The 17571-nt window shown below is 43.4% G+C and overlaps 1 protein-coding gene across 2 annotated transcripts in view; it reads left to right on the top strand.

Moving 5' to 3' along the window:
* HDAC4 (histone deacetylase 4) overlaps positions 1 to 17571 on the top strand; it is a 262138-nt gene that overhangs the window by 176588 nt on the left and 67979 nt on the right. The window contains exons 8-12 of one of the 2 annotated variants that reach the window (XM_050899544.1): positions 3307 to 3438; positions 6293 to 6405; positions 11249 to 11365; positions 11456 to 11654; positions 15039 to 15268. In XM_050899544.1, the coding sequence (XP_050755501.1) occupies positions 3307 to 3438; positions 6293 to 6405; positions 11249 to 11365; positions 11456 to 11654; positions 15039 to 15268 (791 nt within the window). The remainder of the gene's footprint in view (positions 1 to 3306; positions 3439 to 6292; positions 6406 to 11248; positions 11366 to 11455; positions 11655 to 15038; positions 15269 to 17571) is intronic. The other variant, XM_050899545.1, reaches the window with a different exon arrangement.

Raw genomic sequence — 17571 nt, forward strand, 5'->3', positions numbered from 1 at the left:
AAATATTCTTTGTATAAATCCTTATTATAGGCCAAATTAAGTATGTCACTGCTTAAGAAATCCCACTGGCTTTGTGGAAGCTGACTCAGACTTGGGCATAGGCTTCGTTTGTTTGCTAAACAGGAATCAGACTGATTTTTTGATAACTTCACGGCATTTGTTTAAAAGATTTCACCTTAAGATGTAGAAGACCAGTAAGTTTTGTAATTTAGTCTCCAGTTGTCTTAAGTTTACGCTGGTTAGCAGTGATGGGGAGCAAGGCTTTGGGCATGTTGCCTGACAGGTGAATATTGGGAGACTTTCAGTGGAACTGGTGTTCCCGAGACAACACTGAACCTGTGTTGACTGTCTGGTATTGATAGTTATGTGTTGCTTAAATTAATATTTCATACTTTTGAAGGACAGGTCTCTTCAGTTTAAAAATATTTTTTATTTTATGGTAGTTTTAAAACCATCTGAATAAGCTTAAATTATTGGTTTGAGTTTTGGAAATGCCCCTGCTGAAAGCTACGTCTTTTATTATAAAAATATGCTATGTGTAAATAATTTGAATTTGAGACTGAATTTGTGCTGAATTTTAATTCACCTCCTTTGGTCTATATAGCATCCAACTAAATGCAAGTAGGGATTATGCTCTCTGATGTCCTGATGACATGTTAGATTTGGGATTAGATCTGGGGGATAAATAGAACAAAATCAGAGCGAACTAAATAAATGCAGTTCTTTAAATAGACTTTTTGGTGCTTCAAAACTTGATCTTTCAGCTGAGGAAGCAAAGGAGAAGTACATGGAATAGTTTTGCCTGAAAATAGGTTTGTCTGACAAATTATAATACGCCGCTTTCACTATAACTTAGTCTTGAGGTGTTTTCTCTTTTAAGGCTGTAATTTTCTATCTTCATTCCCTTCCTGTTACATGGAAGGATGTTTTTATTGTGGCTTTACGTATGGGACGTATCTGGTCGTGTTGGGTAATCTGTGACCCCAGATCTTTTGTTTCCCTGCCTATTTTTAAGGTGTTTCTAAGCAATTCATTCTCTGTACTCGAAAGCCGCACAATTACTTGCCTGTTCCCAACAGAAAACACACTTCAGATGAACACCATGCAGGGTATAAATTGCGTATGAATAAAATTTGCACTGAAGTACAGTTTTTATTGTCATGGTTTTCTTTGTCAGAAGACAGATCCTTTCAACAGCTGTGGCATAGGCTTATATTTCATTTGCTGGTTGGCAGGGCAAACGTATCTAAAATGGATGTATCGGCATCTAGCTGTGACACGTTCCCATTTGTTCTTTAAAGTCTTGACCGGAGCATCTAGGCAGTTACTAATACTCAATATTTGGAACAAATTAAAGCTGTGAATTAAAGGATGTGGGATGAGGTACCGAATGTTCCCGTACCCAAAGGCTACTTTTAAAATAGTAAGTCAACTTCTGTTTTGAAGAGAACTTTATAAAGTAGCTAGTTAGAGCATACGCTTGTATTTTAACTAGTCCACTCTTCTAATATTGCCCTCCGAGCAAATGACAGATTTGCATTCGGTCCCCTGCCATTTTTATATGCAAATGCCCTATAAGATGATTCCCCCTTTGCTAATGCACTTCATGCTGCATTTTAAGCATCATCTTGAGGAGTCTGACACTTTTTTTTTAGTGCTCCCTTTATCTCTTGCTGGCATTTTTCTGTCCAAAACATTCATGAAAAGCTCTTTTTTTTTTTTTTTTTTTTCCTTTTCCTCCCAAAATTTTCATCAAAGAACTGTTTTGATGGCCTTAACTTCAAGCATTTGATCTTGAATTCATCAACCTTCTGCTTTTTAAGCCCTGCAATTAACATTGTCAGGCTTGATCTTTTACGTGACCCAGTGGTCAAAGCTAACTGTAGGGAAATATATCTGTAGCCAGACTTCGTTAATTCAAATCAGTCTGTAAAACCTATTTTAATTCTTCTAAAGAAACGTAGATTATTGGCCCTGGAGTGTAGGGAGCCGAGTGTATCGGTAGTTAATGGTGAGAGCACAGGATTTGCCGGTTCAAAGGGATTAAGCCGCGGAGTTGTTAAGAGGTTGAGGAAGGGAAAAGATTGGGGCAGTTCACAAATCTCGTAACTGTCAGGAGCCTTCAAGAGCCAAAGCAGATATTTCATGTATACTCAAGAGATCAGAAAGTTTACAGAGAAAATCATCTTGCAGGAGGAATCTTGACTTAAGGCTTCATTACCTTTATAAAAACTTGATAAGCTGTGCCGTGCAAACGTGTTTGGTGTTTCCAGCTGTCATTAACCCAGAGGCGTTAGGGGTTCCCAGGAGCTCTGCTTAGACTTTTGGAGAAATAAAATCTCAGGATTTGGGTACAGCAGAAGTTTTTTAAGAGAGTCTCTCAAAAGTACGATGTACACAAAGCAAGTCAGACTGTGGTCTCGGGAAATACATGCACGCCTACCCTTGGCAGCCCTGAATTTTCAAAGTATTTGATGTGTTTTTAGATACGGTTTAACTTCGTGGCTGTGATGATGTAACCAAGTTGCTCCCCAAATAAACAACCCTTCTCCTCCCTGGCGTTGGCTTTGGCCTTCGCCACACTCTCATGCCCTTTTGCTTGAGTTGACACTGGCTCCAGTTGACGCAGGCTCATCTGACTCCAAGGTGAGTTGCTTCAGGGAGGTGAACCAGCAGGAAAACATTCACCTGTTTTGGTTGTGGGGTTTGATTTTCATATTTTCTTTCCCCCTCCTCTGACGTCCCTCCCCAAGCCAGCTCACCCTGGGGTCGGATGACTCCAAGGGTGTGGAGCTGCCCGTTTCAGCAACACATCGCAGATAGCGTCTCAGCTCCACGGTGATGCTCCGCGCTGACCAGACAGCAACATCTCAGTTGTCTCCCCAATTCCTGTATTGATATTTTTTTTTTTTTGATCCCGTAAGTTAGGTTTACCGCTGGCTTGGAAGCAAGTTGGGCAGAGGTGGGAAACTAGGGAATGTGAATGATGCTCTCTGCAGTAGTCCAAATGAGTTCACAGCAGATTGTAAGTCTGTGTCTTCATTTGAGAGAAGACATTGCAGGATGGTTGTTATTTTTCATTTAAAATGCTGTTGACTTTCATTGCCAGTGAATTCAGATATCGTATAGGCTGGGACCTGTTCATTATATTAAGAAGTCTTTGTTCCAAATACATGCAATCAAATGCCTAATTTCGTTCAGGCTTCTGCAAACGCTGAACTGCGGCCCAGCCTTTGTGTTGAGCAAAAAAACCTACTGAAATAATATGAAGCAAAACACTGTTTGCTTTTCTCTTTTTCTGTTCAGCGTCTGAACCCAATCTGAAGTTACGATCCAGACTAAAGCAAAAAGTGGCTGAAAGACGGAGCAGCCCCCTCTTGCGCAGAAAAGATGGTCCGGTGGTTACTGCTCTGAAGAAGCGCCCGCTGGATGTCACAGGTACGTCGGGTAAGCAACAAATCTGCGCCGGCGGCCACATACTCAAGGAGATGTCCCTTCCCAAAATTAATTCCTGCATCCAGTTAATTGTGCAGCCTGGATCTCTCGTGTGCCTCTCAATGTTGGCGAAACCTGGATGAAGTTGGCAGAGTTCAGCAGTGGGTGATGCAGGCGGGCATCAGCAGCGTTGTTCCGTTAGGGCACCCATCTATTGAGACAGCATTATCAACTCAGTGAGCTTTTTTGGTAGTTTAAGACGTGCATAGACAGATGTAAATATGCCACCAGAGTGCTCTGGGTTTTTTTTTTTCCCCCAAGCATTTCTATGATCTTCAGCAACAGGTTGTTGAGAAATAAAATTTCTCAAAGGTGATCCTATTAATATCCATGGGGAGGCCATAATTCACGGCTGTCGTCCTCCAGCAGTAAATGCTTTACAACCCCGGTTTGTTTTAGCGTTTGGGCAGGCTGCCATAGTTCCTTGTTAACTAATTACGCCAAAGTTTTGAAACATGTAAGGCATTTTTTTTTTTTTTATACATAGCTGATATTTTTGACTACTTATTTGACAGTTGCTTGTTCAAAAATAATATTCTTCTGGGAGTAAAGTTTGTAAAGAGGGATCAGAGTAAAGTAGTTTGTCTAGATTACCATAAAGTTAATTCTTAGCACCATCTAGGGATGCCTCTGTGTAAGTACCGCTGTGGGACGGCTTTTCCAGACTTGTCACACTTTAAGGCACACTGTCATCATTCGAACAAACTCAAAGTGAGCTCTCTTTAGAGAGCCCGGGGGTTTTGGGAGACCCCGGGGTAGCTATGCACCGCTCTGTGTCAGAACCTCTGTGTTTGCAGAGGGAATAGATGATTTCATAATTTATAGCGGATCTGAAAATCGAATTTACCTCCCTCATATATTGCTATGTGTCACATGACTTTGAGGATAAATCAGGCTCTACTGGCTGCCCGTTTGATCCCAGTAATCCCTTCAGAAATAGCAGTGGAAGCTCCCGCTTCTCACCGAGCACGGACCTGGTTCAAGAAGCCAGCCTGGAGCCTGGCTAGAAAACTATCTGAGTCGTTACAGTGAGAGGGGACTTTTGAATGGAAAATAACTTCTAAAAGAAGTCCCGCTTCAGGGAATAGAAGTTACATTTACTCCTTGAAGAATACATCTTCATAGAGTCACAGTTTGAATGTGCCAGGTACTTTTCCTGTGTCTAGGTAGCGTGCACGAGATCTGATATGTCGTGGTTAATGACATGGTCCCAGAAAAAGCACGTCTTTTCCACGCAATCAGAATGTTTTTTTCAAAACACCTAGACTCTCCGAAGTTGCTTTCCATGGAGAAGTTCAATGTTAGGTGCTCAGCTGGGTGTTACTCAGTGCTGAGTTTTCTTGATAGCGAGATGCCTCCCCAAATGCACAGCCAACAAAAAGCAGCAAGGCTTCTTTTTTTTTTTTAAAAAAAACAAAACAAAACACTCTTTGCTACTTTGCAGGAGGTACTTGCAAGGATCAAAATAGCAAAATAGTATGTACAAAATAGTGCCGCAAAAGAAATCATTTTTTAAAATCCCCCAAACTGTAACAATTGGCTTTTATTTCTACTGGGGCATCCTAGAGCAATTATGAGACTGGTGCAGCCTGAACCATTGCAGCCGCTGGGAGATTCTTCTGGCGTTGGGCAAATCCTGTGCTTGGGGAGGAGGAAAGTTCAGGAAAAAAGCTTTAATGTTATTTACCTTCCAAAATAAAAAGAGAAACACTGGAAGCTGTGCCATACGCCAGGTGAGAGACCTTCTGAGGGAAGTGTTCTGGCTGTTGCAATTTTATGCGCTGTTTGTGTTTGTTATTGTTTCTGTATCATTAACGGGGAGGCTTTGATTTCAGGCTGGTCATCTCCGTGGTTCTGGTTAGTGAGTTCACAGGGAACGCGTTGATAAAATATACAAAACTGAGGGGATTTTCTGAGCGTTCAGTTGATAACACAATTATTTGGGGAGATTAACTCTGTCACGGGTCTTTCCAACGAGAAAGTGTTTTACTCCCTGAGTGAAGAAGACTTACCAAAAAAAAAAAAATCTCTTCACATGATCGAATTTGCCATCCTGGCAGAATATCATCCTTGGGAGTCAATCCCCAGGCAGTTTTGGGGAGCTCAGTGCTGTGGGAGCTGTTGCGCTGGGTGAAGGGCAGCCCAAGGCGGGTCGTCTTTCTCCGAGGACCCGGCACGGTGTGGGCACTTGCGGGTGACGGGGACGTTCCACGTGCCCGCTCGCCTGCGCCGCCAAATCTCGGTGCTTCTTTATAAAAACAGAGGTCAGCCCTCGTTGCGCGATCAACGTGAGGGCTCGGTGCTGGCGGCGTATTTCCAGTAAATCCAGATGCACCAGAAGCCTGCATGGGAAGATGTCAACTCTGAGATGGTTCCCTGGTTGTTCCAGTGTGATGGCTGATGCAATACGTGGCGAGCGGGTGTCCTTAGGGTTACAGGCTAAAGAGGGTGAGAGAAGCACTTCTAGAAAAACAAAGCAGGACGATCTGACATCCTCCAGTTTGGCCTCTTCAAGCCTTCCATGTCTTTTATTATCTTCCAATCGTATCTAAAGTTATTAATACACTATAAGAGCAATCCCCATGAGGAGAGGACATAAATATGGTAAGTAGGTACTCGGACAGACCGTTTGAAAGTGTTTGTCAGTATTTTAAGAGCCCTGGGAAGATTCAGGGGGGAGATGGGGAGGAGGAGGGTTGCTTTCCTCCAAAACAAAACTCGAGGGGTTGTTATCTGTCTAAATACCATCACGGAGATTGTTTGTAATGCTAAAAGTTGGTTTTGGATGTGTTTTTAGATTCTGCATGCAACAGTGCTCCTGGATCTGGTCCCAGCTCTCCAAACAACAGCTCCAATAACATAAGCGCCGAGAACGGAATTGCAGGATCAGTCACGAGTATTCAAGCAGAGGTACGGAGCCCTTCCTCACTCTGATTTTTAACGCTTGGGTTTCTGATCAGTTTTTGCAGAGTTTTAGGAATTTGAGCGTACAAAGCGGCGCGCACCACGCTAGGGGGAAAAAAAACACCCAGATCGTGGCTTGGAGCAGACTTTGGGAATTACCTCTCAATCTGGGCTGACAGGATGCATTATCTGTTTATTAAATCTAGTTTGAGCCAGCTCACAAGCTGCTTGTGGTAACTTGTAGTGGTTTTGTTGTGAGGAGAGAGTAAAAATAAAGTGATTTAGCAAAGTAAAGCACGAAGAGCGTTTCCTGGTCAAACGCAAGTAGTTTAAAACTTGGGGAATCTGTTCTCGTATATTATGTATAGGGTGAATTTATCGTGTGCAGTAGGTTAGCCTAAATATGGCCAAACCGGAACTGGATTAAAGGGAACGGATTTAACCTTTTCCTCCCCGCTTCGGGATTTGAAAGCTTGGCGCCTGATGCCATGTGCTAGTTTATAATCCCATAAGCTTTCACCATCACTTGAGGCATCTGCTAACGGATGTCAAGGGCAGGGTGTTGGGCTGGGTAAACCGGAGTTTAATTCAACACGGCAGCTCCTGTGTTCAGGGTTACGGAAAGCCACCGGTTTCTAAAGGCAGATATTGGGGCGTGGGCCACGTTAACTGGCTCCCGCCGTAAGCCTTACACGTAGAAAACCAGTGTGGTTGTGTCGTGTCGCTGGTGCGTTTCTTTTTATCGAGCTTACCGTTAGCGGTGCTCGCCATGAATATAACGTCTGTCTGAACGTCAGGACTGTAAAAACTGGCTTGGGCTTGTTCTTCCCAAATAGTCGTTTAGAGGTGGGAAGGACTTCTTAGAGTATAAATGTAAGCCCTTATTGCTTTCTAGTTTTGTACAGATTTTCACTTTATTTCTGATGTAGTGTAACAGCATTTAATGTAGGCAATATGCCTTCTACTCCACCCTCTCCGCTGCCAAATTATCCGACGCATATCTACATCCACTCTAGTCTGTTGTAGACCTTACAAGATTTAGACAATTATTGTAAAGATTAAGACGGTGTAAGGTGGAGTCTTCACTTGACACTGGGAGCCGAAGCAGCTCTAAAGTAGACGTGGCTTTTGAGATGCCTGCCGACCATTTAGTAGTTTGGAGCAGACCTGGAAGAAGCTATCTTACGTACAGGGTTATTTATCGGGTTTGCAGAACTGAAGACCGGCTGAGCTGAGGGCACATCTTAGGTACGTTTGTGTTATCCTCAGGAAGACTAGCGCCGAGTTACCAGTTTTGCTGATCCAGGAGCTGTCAATCTTGTCTATACTTAGCAAACTGCAAATCCCCAATTACTGCTGATGGAAAAACTAGCAGATTCGACGATTTCTTGTGATATAAACAGAGCAGGCAGCTTCCCGCAACTCAATGTTAGCTCACGCAGGTGAATGGGAAGTTGTAATATTCTCCTTAACCATTTTATTTTTCAACTAAATAATTTGAGCTTATCGTCTGTGACTAGACCACCAATACCTAATAAAATGGACACAGACTATAAGAAAAACTCTTTTCATCAACTGCTTGTAATGCAGCAATTTTGTAACTTGAGGCTGAGGCATGAGCGGTGCAGGCAATTTGGAAAAAAATCCCTGTACTGCCAAAGCCTTTCCCTGGGAGTCGTCTTTGCCTCTTTTGCAACTGTACCGCAGCGGGTAATTCACGGCGATGCCGCTGCATGCGAGAAAAGAAGCGTGTTCATCTAGAATTTTAACAAGAGCGGCACTTGACGCACCATCTCCAAACAACCTATGCATAAAGGAGGAAGAAAACCTAGTTTTCATTTCCCTGCAAATAATGTCTAGAGGTTTTTTTTTCACCTTTTTATAATTTTTGGAAAATAGGAAAAATATAACATACAGATGATTGTGCAGTTCCAATTTTAAAACTGCCCAGGACTGTGTTAAGTATATTGGATTGTTGCCATCACAGAACAGAATGAAACATAAATCACTGTGTGATGGCAAACAGAACATCGATAACCTGTTGCACAAACTGTTCTCCTCCCAGCATTTCAGGCGTACTCGGATGGCTTAGCTAAATGTCCTAGTCCTTTGCATTTGTTTTTGGGGGAAAAATAACTCTGCACTTGGTTCCAGCATTTCACGTTGTGTGATAGTAGCTGATCGATCTGTCTGTGTAGGTTCAATGGGGAAAAAATAACTAGGCAAGGTAGGGTTTCGGTTTCTTTAAAATCTTCTTCTTCAGTAGAAGTAGAGTTAACTGGTAGCCCAAGTGTTGGAGATTTCTTTAATACCAGTTGACCAGGCTTTCTCATGTTCCCACTTTTAAATATTTAGAAATATTTAAATATTTCTGAAAAAATAATGTTGCCAACTTGAAGTGTTTCATGCTTACCTTCGTGTTTTATTTTAAATGAGAACTATGTCTCTCTGCTTCTTAGTTTGCTGCGTCACCTTTTGAACCATTTCGGATATGTTGGAAGATGGTATCTGAGTTCATTCTTGAAGTTTCAATGCTTGCCTTCAGTGTGGAAGGACTACAGCTCTCTGCCTCCTTTTAAAATAGACGATATCTATTTTTAAATACTGGGTTTAAATCTAAAGGTTTTTCCATCTCTGGAAAGGTACAGGATATTCATTGCCATTGCAGTTGATACAAGACTATAAAAAGTACTTGACTGCAGACGAAAATTGTACGTGCTGAAATTGTTCTCTTCTGTGCAATTCAAAAAATGTTGTGTACAACCCGTAGGTGGGATCTGTATGTTTAAAGTGATGATAATGCTGCTAAATACCATATGCTGATAGCGTCAAGCTGCTGCGTTTTTCTCTCCGCTGTTTTTAAAACAAATCCCCAGGAGATAGTTTGAGGCACAACTACAGAGTATTGATTGTTCAAAGAGAAAATGGATGTAGTTTTGTTTCATTTATGGTATCAGTAAAATATTTCAGTACTCTGCTGAAAATAACTATCTTATTCTCCATGTGGCATGCTAACATTATGTAATTTAAATTAAAGCAAAATTGCCGGTAGTGCTCAAAATTACTTGGAAGAAGAAGTGTGTGCGTATGCACAATCACCTGTCCTTACCAGGTACCGCTCAGCAGCAAAATGCTCCCTGCAAATTTCCTTCTTTGGGGCAGCAAATTGTCAACTGAAGGCTTAAAAACAGATTTACTCTTTTTACGGGAGGACTGATCTGTAGTATGTTTTCAGTAAGCTTGAATGACATTAACGAAAGCACGAGAAGGCGAAAGGAAATAAGAAAAAAAAAAAAATATGCGCTTCGCAGATGAAATTTTGCACAGGGTCGCGTGAAAACTAGGTGACTTTGTTGAACGCTTGGCATTTCGACGCGGTTGGACGCGGGGAGAGCGACCGGCGAGTTAGCGGCACATCGAAGAGCGCCTTTGAAAGGCAGCCCAGTGTCTGATAACGGTGAGAACACGCAGCCCTGGGAAGGCTTTGCTCCTCCCGTCCTTCTTGCGCAGGCGGCACGAACCTCGGGTGCGGCGGTGGGGTGTCCTGTTAAAGCTGTCAGCTGGTCCGGTTAAATTTCCGTAAATCAAGGAGGCAGGATTGCTTTCGAAGATTGATCGTTCTATAGAAAATGTTTGGTTTTCAATGGTAGTTCTTAAGTGCCCCTTTTTTTTTTTTTCTTTTTTTCCCCTAAAAGGGTGGCTGCAAGTTTTTTTTAAGTCTCACCTTCGAGTCTTTGAGGGAGAAAAATAGGTTTTTATCATCCAGAGCTGGCCTAGCCCTGCAACCAAGGAAATAACCTGCAAAGTCTCATTGACTTGCAAGACTATGAATTTAAGTCTAACATGTATAAAGCCATTCTTCAGATCTCCGTTACATCGGTATAGATTGTTCCATAGTATAATATTAAGTTAATGATAATCCCTTTTTTCACAATAGCGCCTGAGTTAAACCGTAGAAATTCTATAGCAAGTCTTTTTGAAATCTAAACTCTATTTTATTTAAGTTGGAAAATCACCTGCAGAGAATTCAGGGTGATCAGAACACTTGTTTCCTAACAGGAAAATTGGGCAGTTTATTGTAATTTTTATAATGGATTTTGTAGCGCGTATTTCAAATCAATCTTGTTTTGAAATTAAAGGTATTTTTACTTAAGTGTTCCTGCTTTAAATGGCCGTAAGATAATTCAGTAAATCTTGCATTTCACCCTGAAAATCAGGAAATAGCTACATAAATGCCACCTTAAGGCTTTTTGATGAAATTTTGAAGTCTGATTTAAGCTAAAGCACACTAGTAAATAGCATAAATTGTCTGTGATTTGCTGAAGAGAACAACAGCCACTGTAATGCCTTTTTTTTTTTTTTTTTTAAGGTAATCTGTTTTAGCTTTAAAAGGGCGAATACTTGTGAAGAAGTAAGCTGTTAAATCTTCTTTGCAAAAGCTTTTTGCAGCGGCACTGCGTGAAGAGTGAGCAGAAGCAGAGTCAGGATGCCGGGGTGATCTTTACTCTCCAAGAAAGATCAAATAATCTGTAAAAGGTCTCTCTGTAGGGCAGCGAGGTTGGCAGCAGTTGCAGAGCGAGATCGTCCCTGCGTTGGTTATCCCCGTCTCGTCCCCCCTGCGTGGCCACGGCAGCGGCGTTCAGGGCGCGCACCTAGTCTGTGCTTGTTTAGGCTGGATCTGAAGCACAGCTTAGCTCCCCCGTTCGGTATTACCAATGTCAGCGGTGAAGTTACACACTCTGTACGTTTCTGCTGCGTTCTCACAGCAAGCGTACTCCGTCCTTGAGCCGATCTGTGGATGCTCTCTCACCAGGCCGATGTTCTTTGATTTTTTTTTTTTTATTTCCAGACCAGCCTGGCTCACAGACTTGTGAATCGTGAAGGCTCGGTAACACAGCTTCCACTCTACACATCTCCTTCTTTGCCCAACATCACGCTAGGACTGCCTGCAACCGGCCCTTCCAGCGTAAGTGGGTGGGGGGGGACGCAGCCTTTGAAACGTTGCTCGCACCGATTTATCCCTTAACCCGCTGTGCCATCAACTGTGCGTTTGCAGGGAGGATCGGCGCAGCAGGATGCGGAGAGACTTACTATCCCAACCTTACAGCAGCGGATCTCTTTATTTCCTGGCACTCACCTCACTCCCTACTTGAGCACTACGACGTTGGAAAGAGATGGGGGAACTGCACATAACCCTCTCCTGCAACACATGGTCTTACTGGAACAGCCAACTGCACAAACTCCCTTAGTTACAGGTGAGCGCTCCGTAGATAACCTGCAAAACTCAATCCCAGCTGGGGAAAGCGAGCAAGTGACATGTGGTGGTTTTTTGGTAAAGTCTCTCCCTTGTACAAAAGAGAGAATGCATCATCTGTACGTTCTGGAGGTTTAACGTACAACCTTTAGGATGCGTTCGTTGATACGTTGGATGGCGGCGACGTTTGCAAAATCAGAGGTTGCCCACCTCATCCAGAGGTAGGAGGAAGCCGCCTTGTCATTTGGGTGAAATGAAAATGAATAGTGTTTACTTTCGTTAAGTGAAGCGTAAGTTTGTAGGTAAAAATTTGGAACGTTGTGTCTGATGATTACCTTTCCTGTTTATCACGGATGGTTCCTATTCCGTATAGGAAAGGCACGCATTTACAAAAACACAGGTTAAAATACTTGCTTTTCGTCATTATTATAAATGGCAAAACCATGGCAAAATCAACTGCGTTGAGACAGATTGTATTTGTTTGTATACGTTACATTTTCAGTATGCTAATTGCTTTGAATCACTCCCTGTGTCATATTTTCAGGATTAAGTACCTGTGGGAAGGCATATTTCTATAAATAGAGTTGATTCAAAGCAATAATCCCCAGTAGGATGCATTTCTGTTTTACAGCGTGTAATGTTGGGACAAAGGATGTTCTGCGTAAGTTATAGACGTGTTGATTTTTATTTTTCATTCCATTTCTAATGGGAATTCTTGAGAGACGTCAATCACTGAAGCATTACAGCACGGCTCTCTGGTTTGGCTCGTGTCTGGTTTTACATTCAAATCCCAGGAATATACGTGGGGTTGTGATAAGCTTATAAGCATGTACGTATGGGGAAGCTGAAGCGTGGTATTTAGCCTGCACTCTCAGAGCCGTGAGAGCGGTGTGTGCAGATTCCTTGAAACTTTACGTCACTTTCTGTTGCCTCCTCCTGCCGCGGTTGCTGTGGCATGACGAGGTTACCCGGAGTCATGACATGGCTCTTCACCAGTTGCCCTTTGCCCAAGGTCTGGCGATGAAGAGCCGTTGGAGACGACTTCCCCCCCTTACCCTATCACCAAAACTTTCTTCTCTGTTCGCGCTGGCGTTTGCTTTAAAGCACACGTCGGAAGAAGCGCTGTTCTGTTTCCTATTCGACCTCTCTCAAAGCTTCCCTCAGTTTCCCGTGTGCTGCGTTTGCTTCCAAGTGTATTCCTTCTAGTCCACCTGCTACGTGCGGTGTTTTCAGAGTGAGTACGTGTTATAAACCCACACTTAGGAGAAATATTCACAATACAACAGAGCAACAAGAAGAAACACACGTTCCAGATGCAGCAACTGAAAGAGAGCAAGCTAACACATGGTCTCAAAAGCCCTACGTGGACTGGCTGCCAAACTACAGTTAGTACTTCGAACTTCCTTGGAAGCAAAGTGGAGTTTATTAGTATTCTGCTGATAGCCTTCAGCTCTGGAGACAGGCTCCTGACGGCCGCAGAATGATCCAGCGTGATGGCATGCTCTTTCTGGGCAGGAAGGTAGACATGGGGGTTTGGGGAAACTAGAGCAGAATTCCTTAGGTCTCCTGTTCCTCTTGTGACAGGTTACTCTGGATAATATCCTTCACATTGACACGGATGTCCTGAGTAGGAACAAGGTGTCTCCCTGGAAAGCTTTCACAGGGCGACCTTGGTCATTCACTTGGAGGAAGGTAGTCTTCCAAGGTATCCTATGCAAACTGTATAGGATCCCTTCCTCTGCTGTCTCATTTGAACTTTTAGTAAGAGGAACTGTGCTATAAGGGAAACGGACCACATCTTTCCAAATTGTTCATGTATTCATACACACACAGACACGTGTGTGTGTGTGTGTATATACACACACATTTATAGAGACATGCATTTATAAAATAAGTTATCCTTTTATGTGATTCTTTTCAGAAAAACAAAGGGTGGGAGAAACTCAGAAAATCTTTCCCCGAGAAGAGAGGCTTTTAAATGAGTCAGATTCTTCCACGTAGGGCAGTTCTGTCAATCAGTGGGAAAAGGAGGTAATGTCCTGGGACGGAAACGTCAAGGTGTTTCTAAACCGTTTTGTTCAGCTGGCTGCAGACTTCTGGGCAGCTTCTCTCTCTTCTAAACCAAAGGCTGAAGAAAGAGAGAAGGTACAACTTCGCTGGCCCTTGAACTGGGCAGGGTTTCTGAACGTTACGAAGCACTTGCACAGTCTTTACTTTGTTTTATACAATGAGGTAAAGCAAAAGAGTGCTTCTTTCCTAGAAGTGTGTGTGCAGCCTTATCCACATTAGGGAGACAGCAGTTCACACCAGTGATGCCTTTCTATCCCGAGGTGTAACGAGCAAAAATAAATGCTTATCCTCAGCTCCTCCACCCTTGGGTTGGGCTTTGTGTTGGGAGTGCCTTCACGTCCTAGCTTTCTAAGAAGTATGTGAAGGTATGTTTTCGGAGAGCAGAGCAAGAACTGACTGACCCTAAGAACACCTAAAAAGACAAGACTCTTCCTAAAGACATGCCCTTACCGGAGCTCAGATAGGTATTTCACATTGTAGTCATCAGAGACACCCAAATTGCCACGGGCATGTGAGTAACGCAAGTTATCCCAGAATAACCTTAAGTTTTCATTGAGTTACTAGCATGTATACACAGGACAGTGGTGGAAACAATTCTAGCTATTTGTCGTCTTGGCCTCTAACTTACCTTCTTTCTACGGAAATGATGAAGCCCGACGGCTCCCATATTCCCAAAATGCTTCAAGGCAGTACCTTTTTCCAACGCAAACCTGGTCAGGGGTTTATCACATGGAAGTTGTCATCCCTGGTCATTTCTACGGGGTGGGGTGTAGCGCAGCCAAAGGCAGCCATGCTCTACGTGGTCTGGAGGAAGAAGCAGTTTCATCGTCGTCCGTCAGCCTTCAGCATATCCAGTGAGCCCCCCCCGTAAGGTGTGATTGCTGGATGCTGCGGGGTGGCAGCTTGGCTTGGTGCTTTCTTAGAAATGAACCTGGGATTACTCCCTATAGCAAGGCAAGCTGTAAGACTTAAACTTCTCCAAACTACCACTGTGATTTTGATTCGTGTCACCCACCGAGCGATGGAAGGGTCCGTAAGGTATTGCTGATTGTAAGAAATGAAACGTTTCCCTAGGGTCTCTGAGTAAACAAGCAGACAAAGAATTCAAAAGAAAGCAAAGTGTTACTCCGTCCAATGGTAATTAATTGTTATCTGTTCTCTTTTAAGGATGCTTCAGCTGTAAATGGCGAGGTGGCTGGTTTTAACGTTATATATCATTGTCACCATCAGCGTTACTCAACAGCCGTTTTCTCCCTTCCTTTCTTCTTCCTTTTTTTTTTCTTCTCTGCTGTTTTTTCCTCCATATTATCTTCAGACTGGTATCTTTCAGGACTGCCCCTCCATGCACAGTCTCTGGTTGGTGGAGAACGGGTCTCCCCTTCAATACACAAACTCCGGCAGCATCGCCCGCTGGGGCGCACGCAGTCTGCTCCCCTTCCCCAGAACGCCCAGGCCCTCCAGCAGTTAGTGATCCAGCAGCAGCACCAGCAGTTCTTGGAGAAACACAAACAGCAATTCCAGCAACAGCAACTGCACATCAACAAGGTAGGCACGACGCTTTTAAAGTCTTCCTTCCTCGTACAGCGTCAATACCAACTTTAGGCGACGCTATTTCGGAGTTTCGTGGGGGGTAATGTATGTGGTCTCGACCTCCATAACCAACTGGCCTTCATCCTTGAACCTCTTTTTCACGATTTTGAGAAATACATCAACAAGGATGTGGACATCCATCACCGAGGCGAGGATCAATACCTCTGTTGCAAACAGAGTAGAGTAGGCAGTAGAGTTCAAACAGGCAGTAGAGTTCAAACTTCTGGCTTTCCGGTAATAAAGTTGTCATTGCTGCCGTTCGTCCACATCAGGATCTTTTGGCAGTTTTGTAGCAGAAAACATAAAATGCTGTCAAGGAATATGGGGCAAATACCTACCGTGTATATATTCAGTTTGAAAGGGAGAAGGAGCGGTAACATGGATTTGAGGAAAAAAAAATAAAAAGTGAGGGATTTCAGACATGACAACACCAGAAAATAATTGCAAGTGAAGATATTCAGATTTACCGAAGCATTTTTCACTGGAATTACCTTTGGAAAGAGAAAAGCTGTTCCCATCTCCAGTCCAGATTCTCTTAACTACGGCCCTGTGTAAAGCACTACAGTGTCCTGTGCATTTCTTCTGAAAACGAGGACAGTAGTGCTGTGCATCCTGCGGAGGTTGTTTTGAAGATCAATTAGGTGTGATTCCAAAATTGCTTTGAGGAACGCAAGCCCTATGTTTATTATCTCGCTTTCTGTAAATCACTGGGAGAACAGCAGGTGAACGTTGCAGAGCGCCGTTCCTCAGTGCACGGATTTTGCAATTGCTGCGTAGCCAAAATCATCTGTCGGGGCATCCCAATATTACAACGGAAGCTGAAACGAAGCTGTTTTGAGGTGATTGCCTTGAGTATGCATTAAAAAAGACAAAATCTCTCCTGATGTTTTAGCCTATGGGAAGGTAAAACTCACCTTTCATGCGCGAGTGGTATGGATGGAGCTGTGATGTTTTACCTCAGCTGAGGTTTTCTCCCAGGATTTCAGAAAGCACAGTTTGTTGCTAGACTTGCAATATCAAAAGGCTGTTGGGGAAGGGGGAAATCGATCATCATCAGTGTGATATTTTTCTGACTCTGATTTGTACTGTTTTGAGGCTTTCTAAAGAGGTTTCTCAAGGAGTTCCAGTGGTGGCTTTCTTTAAGAAACAGGCAAATCCAGTAGTAGGTTTCAGGCTCGAGAGGACAAGTTCGATGGCAGGCAGACTTTTCAGGTTGCTGCAGTTTAATTTATGGTGGAAGTTTCTCCAAATATTTTCCCTGTTCCACTCCTATGAGAAAATACAACTACCGAGAGCTGGATTTAAAAAAAAATAAAAAAAAAATTAAAAAAAAAAACCCAAAACAAAACCACACAACCCCTCCAAAACTTTGTTTATAGACTCGAGCTAAGGCAGGATGATTACACAAGTTACTGACGTCAATCATGTACTTCTGGAGAGCTGCCACCGCGCACCGCCTGTGCCAGCCCTGGACCTCATTCAGCCCCGCACACCGGGGTGGTGAGGAGCTGCTCCTACCATAGAAATTTCCCTTACCCCCCCCCTCTCCAAACACACTTCGTGACCAGGATTGTCGGACGCGGGGCGCTAGGTAGGGTTTCTTTGTTCGGAAATAAATGTCAGCTCGGCGGTTTGTTTGTTTGAGATTTTTTTTTTTTAAGGCTTTTCCTTTGCCAGTGCTTGTAAGCGTCCAAAGATTTCGCCTTGACGTACCCGCTGAACTCATTCAGACTTTCGCTTGGACCTCCCGGGAGCTGGAAAGCGTGTGCGACCGGAGCCGAGCAAGTCCTCCCGCAGCGCTCTGAATTTCAGCCTTGTTAGAGCTGTGATCTATCGCATCCATAGCGGAGGCAGGCAGGGGGGTGGCGGGGGGGGGGGGGGGGAGTGTAATTAAACTGATTGCACAGGGGCAATTTCCCTGTGTTTGATTTATAGAAGTAATGAGTTAAAATGGTTTTGGTGCTAGCGCTCTATGCATGTGGCAAATTTATCCCGTGGGATAGCATCCAAGTGCTGACATGGAAAAAGACTTTTCCCAGATGCGCGGATATTTTAAGACCCTCGTGTGTAGGAGAGTTAGGGCACGACTAAAAATAATGTAATAGATTGCTGCCTTTTAATTATTAGCAGAAGTGACAGCACTGTCTGTTAACGTTGTGTTGGATTTCCTGTAAATAATACGAGGCTGTTTTCAATTGCTTGTGATTTTTCCAAACTTTTAAGATTTTTGGCCTTAAACTTTCCCTGTTAGGTGTCTA

Source organism: Gymnogyps californianus, chromosome 7, assembly GCF_018139145.2.
Source record: "Gymnogyps californianus isolate 813 chromosome 7, ASM1813914v2, whole genome shotgun sequence".
Taxonomy (NCBI): Eukaryota; Metazoa; Chordata; class Aves; order Accipitriformes; family Cathartidae; genus Gymnogyps; species Gymnogyps californianus.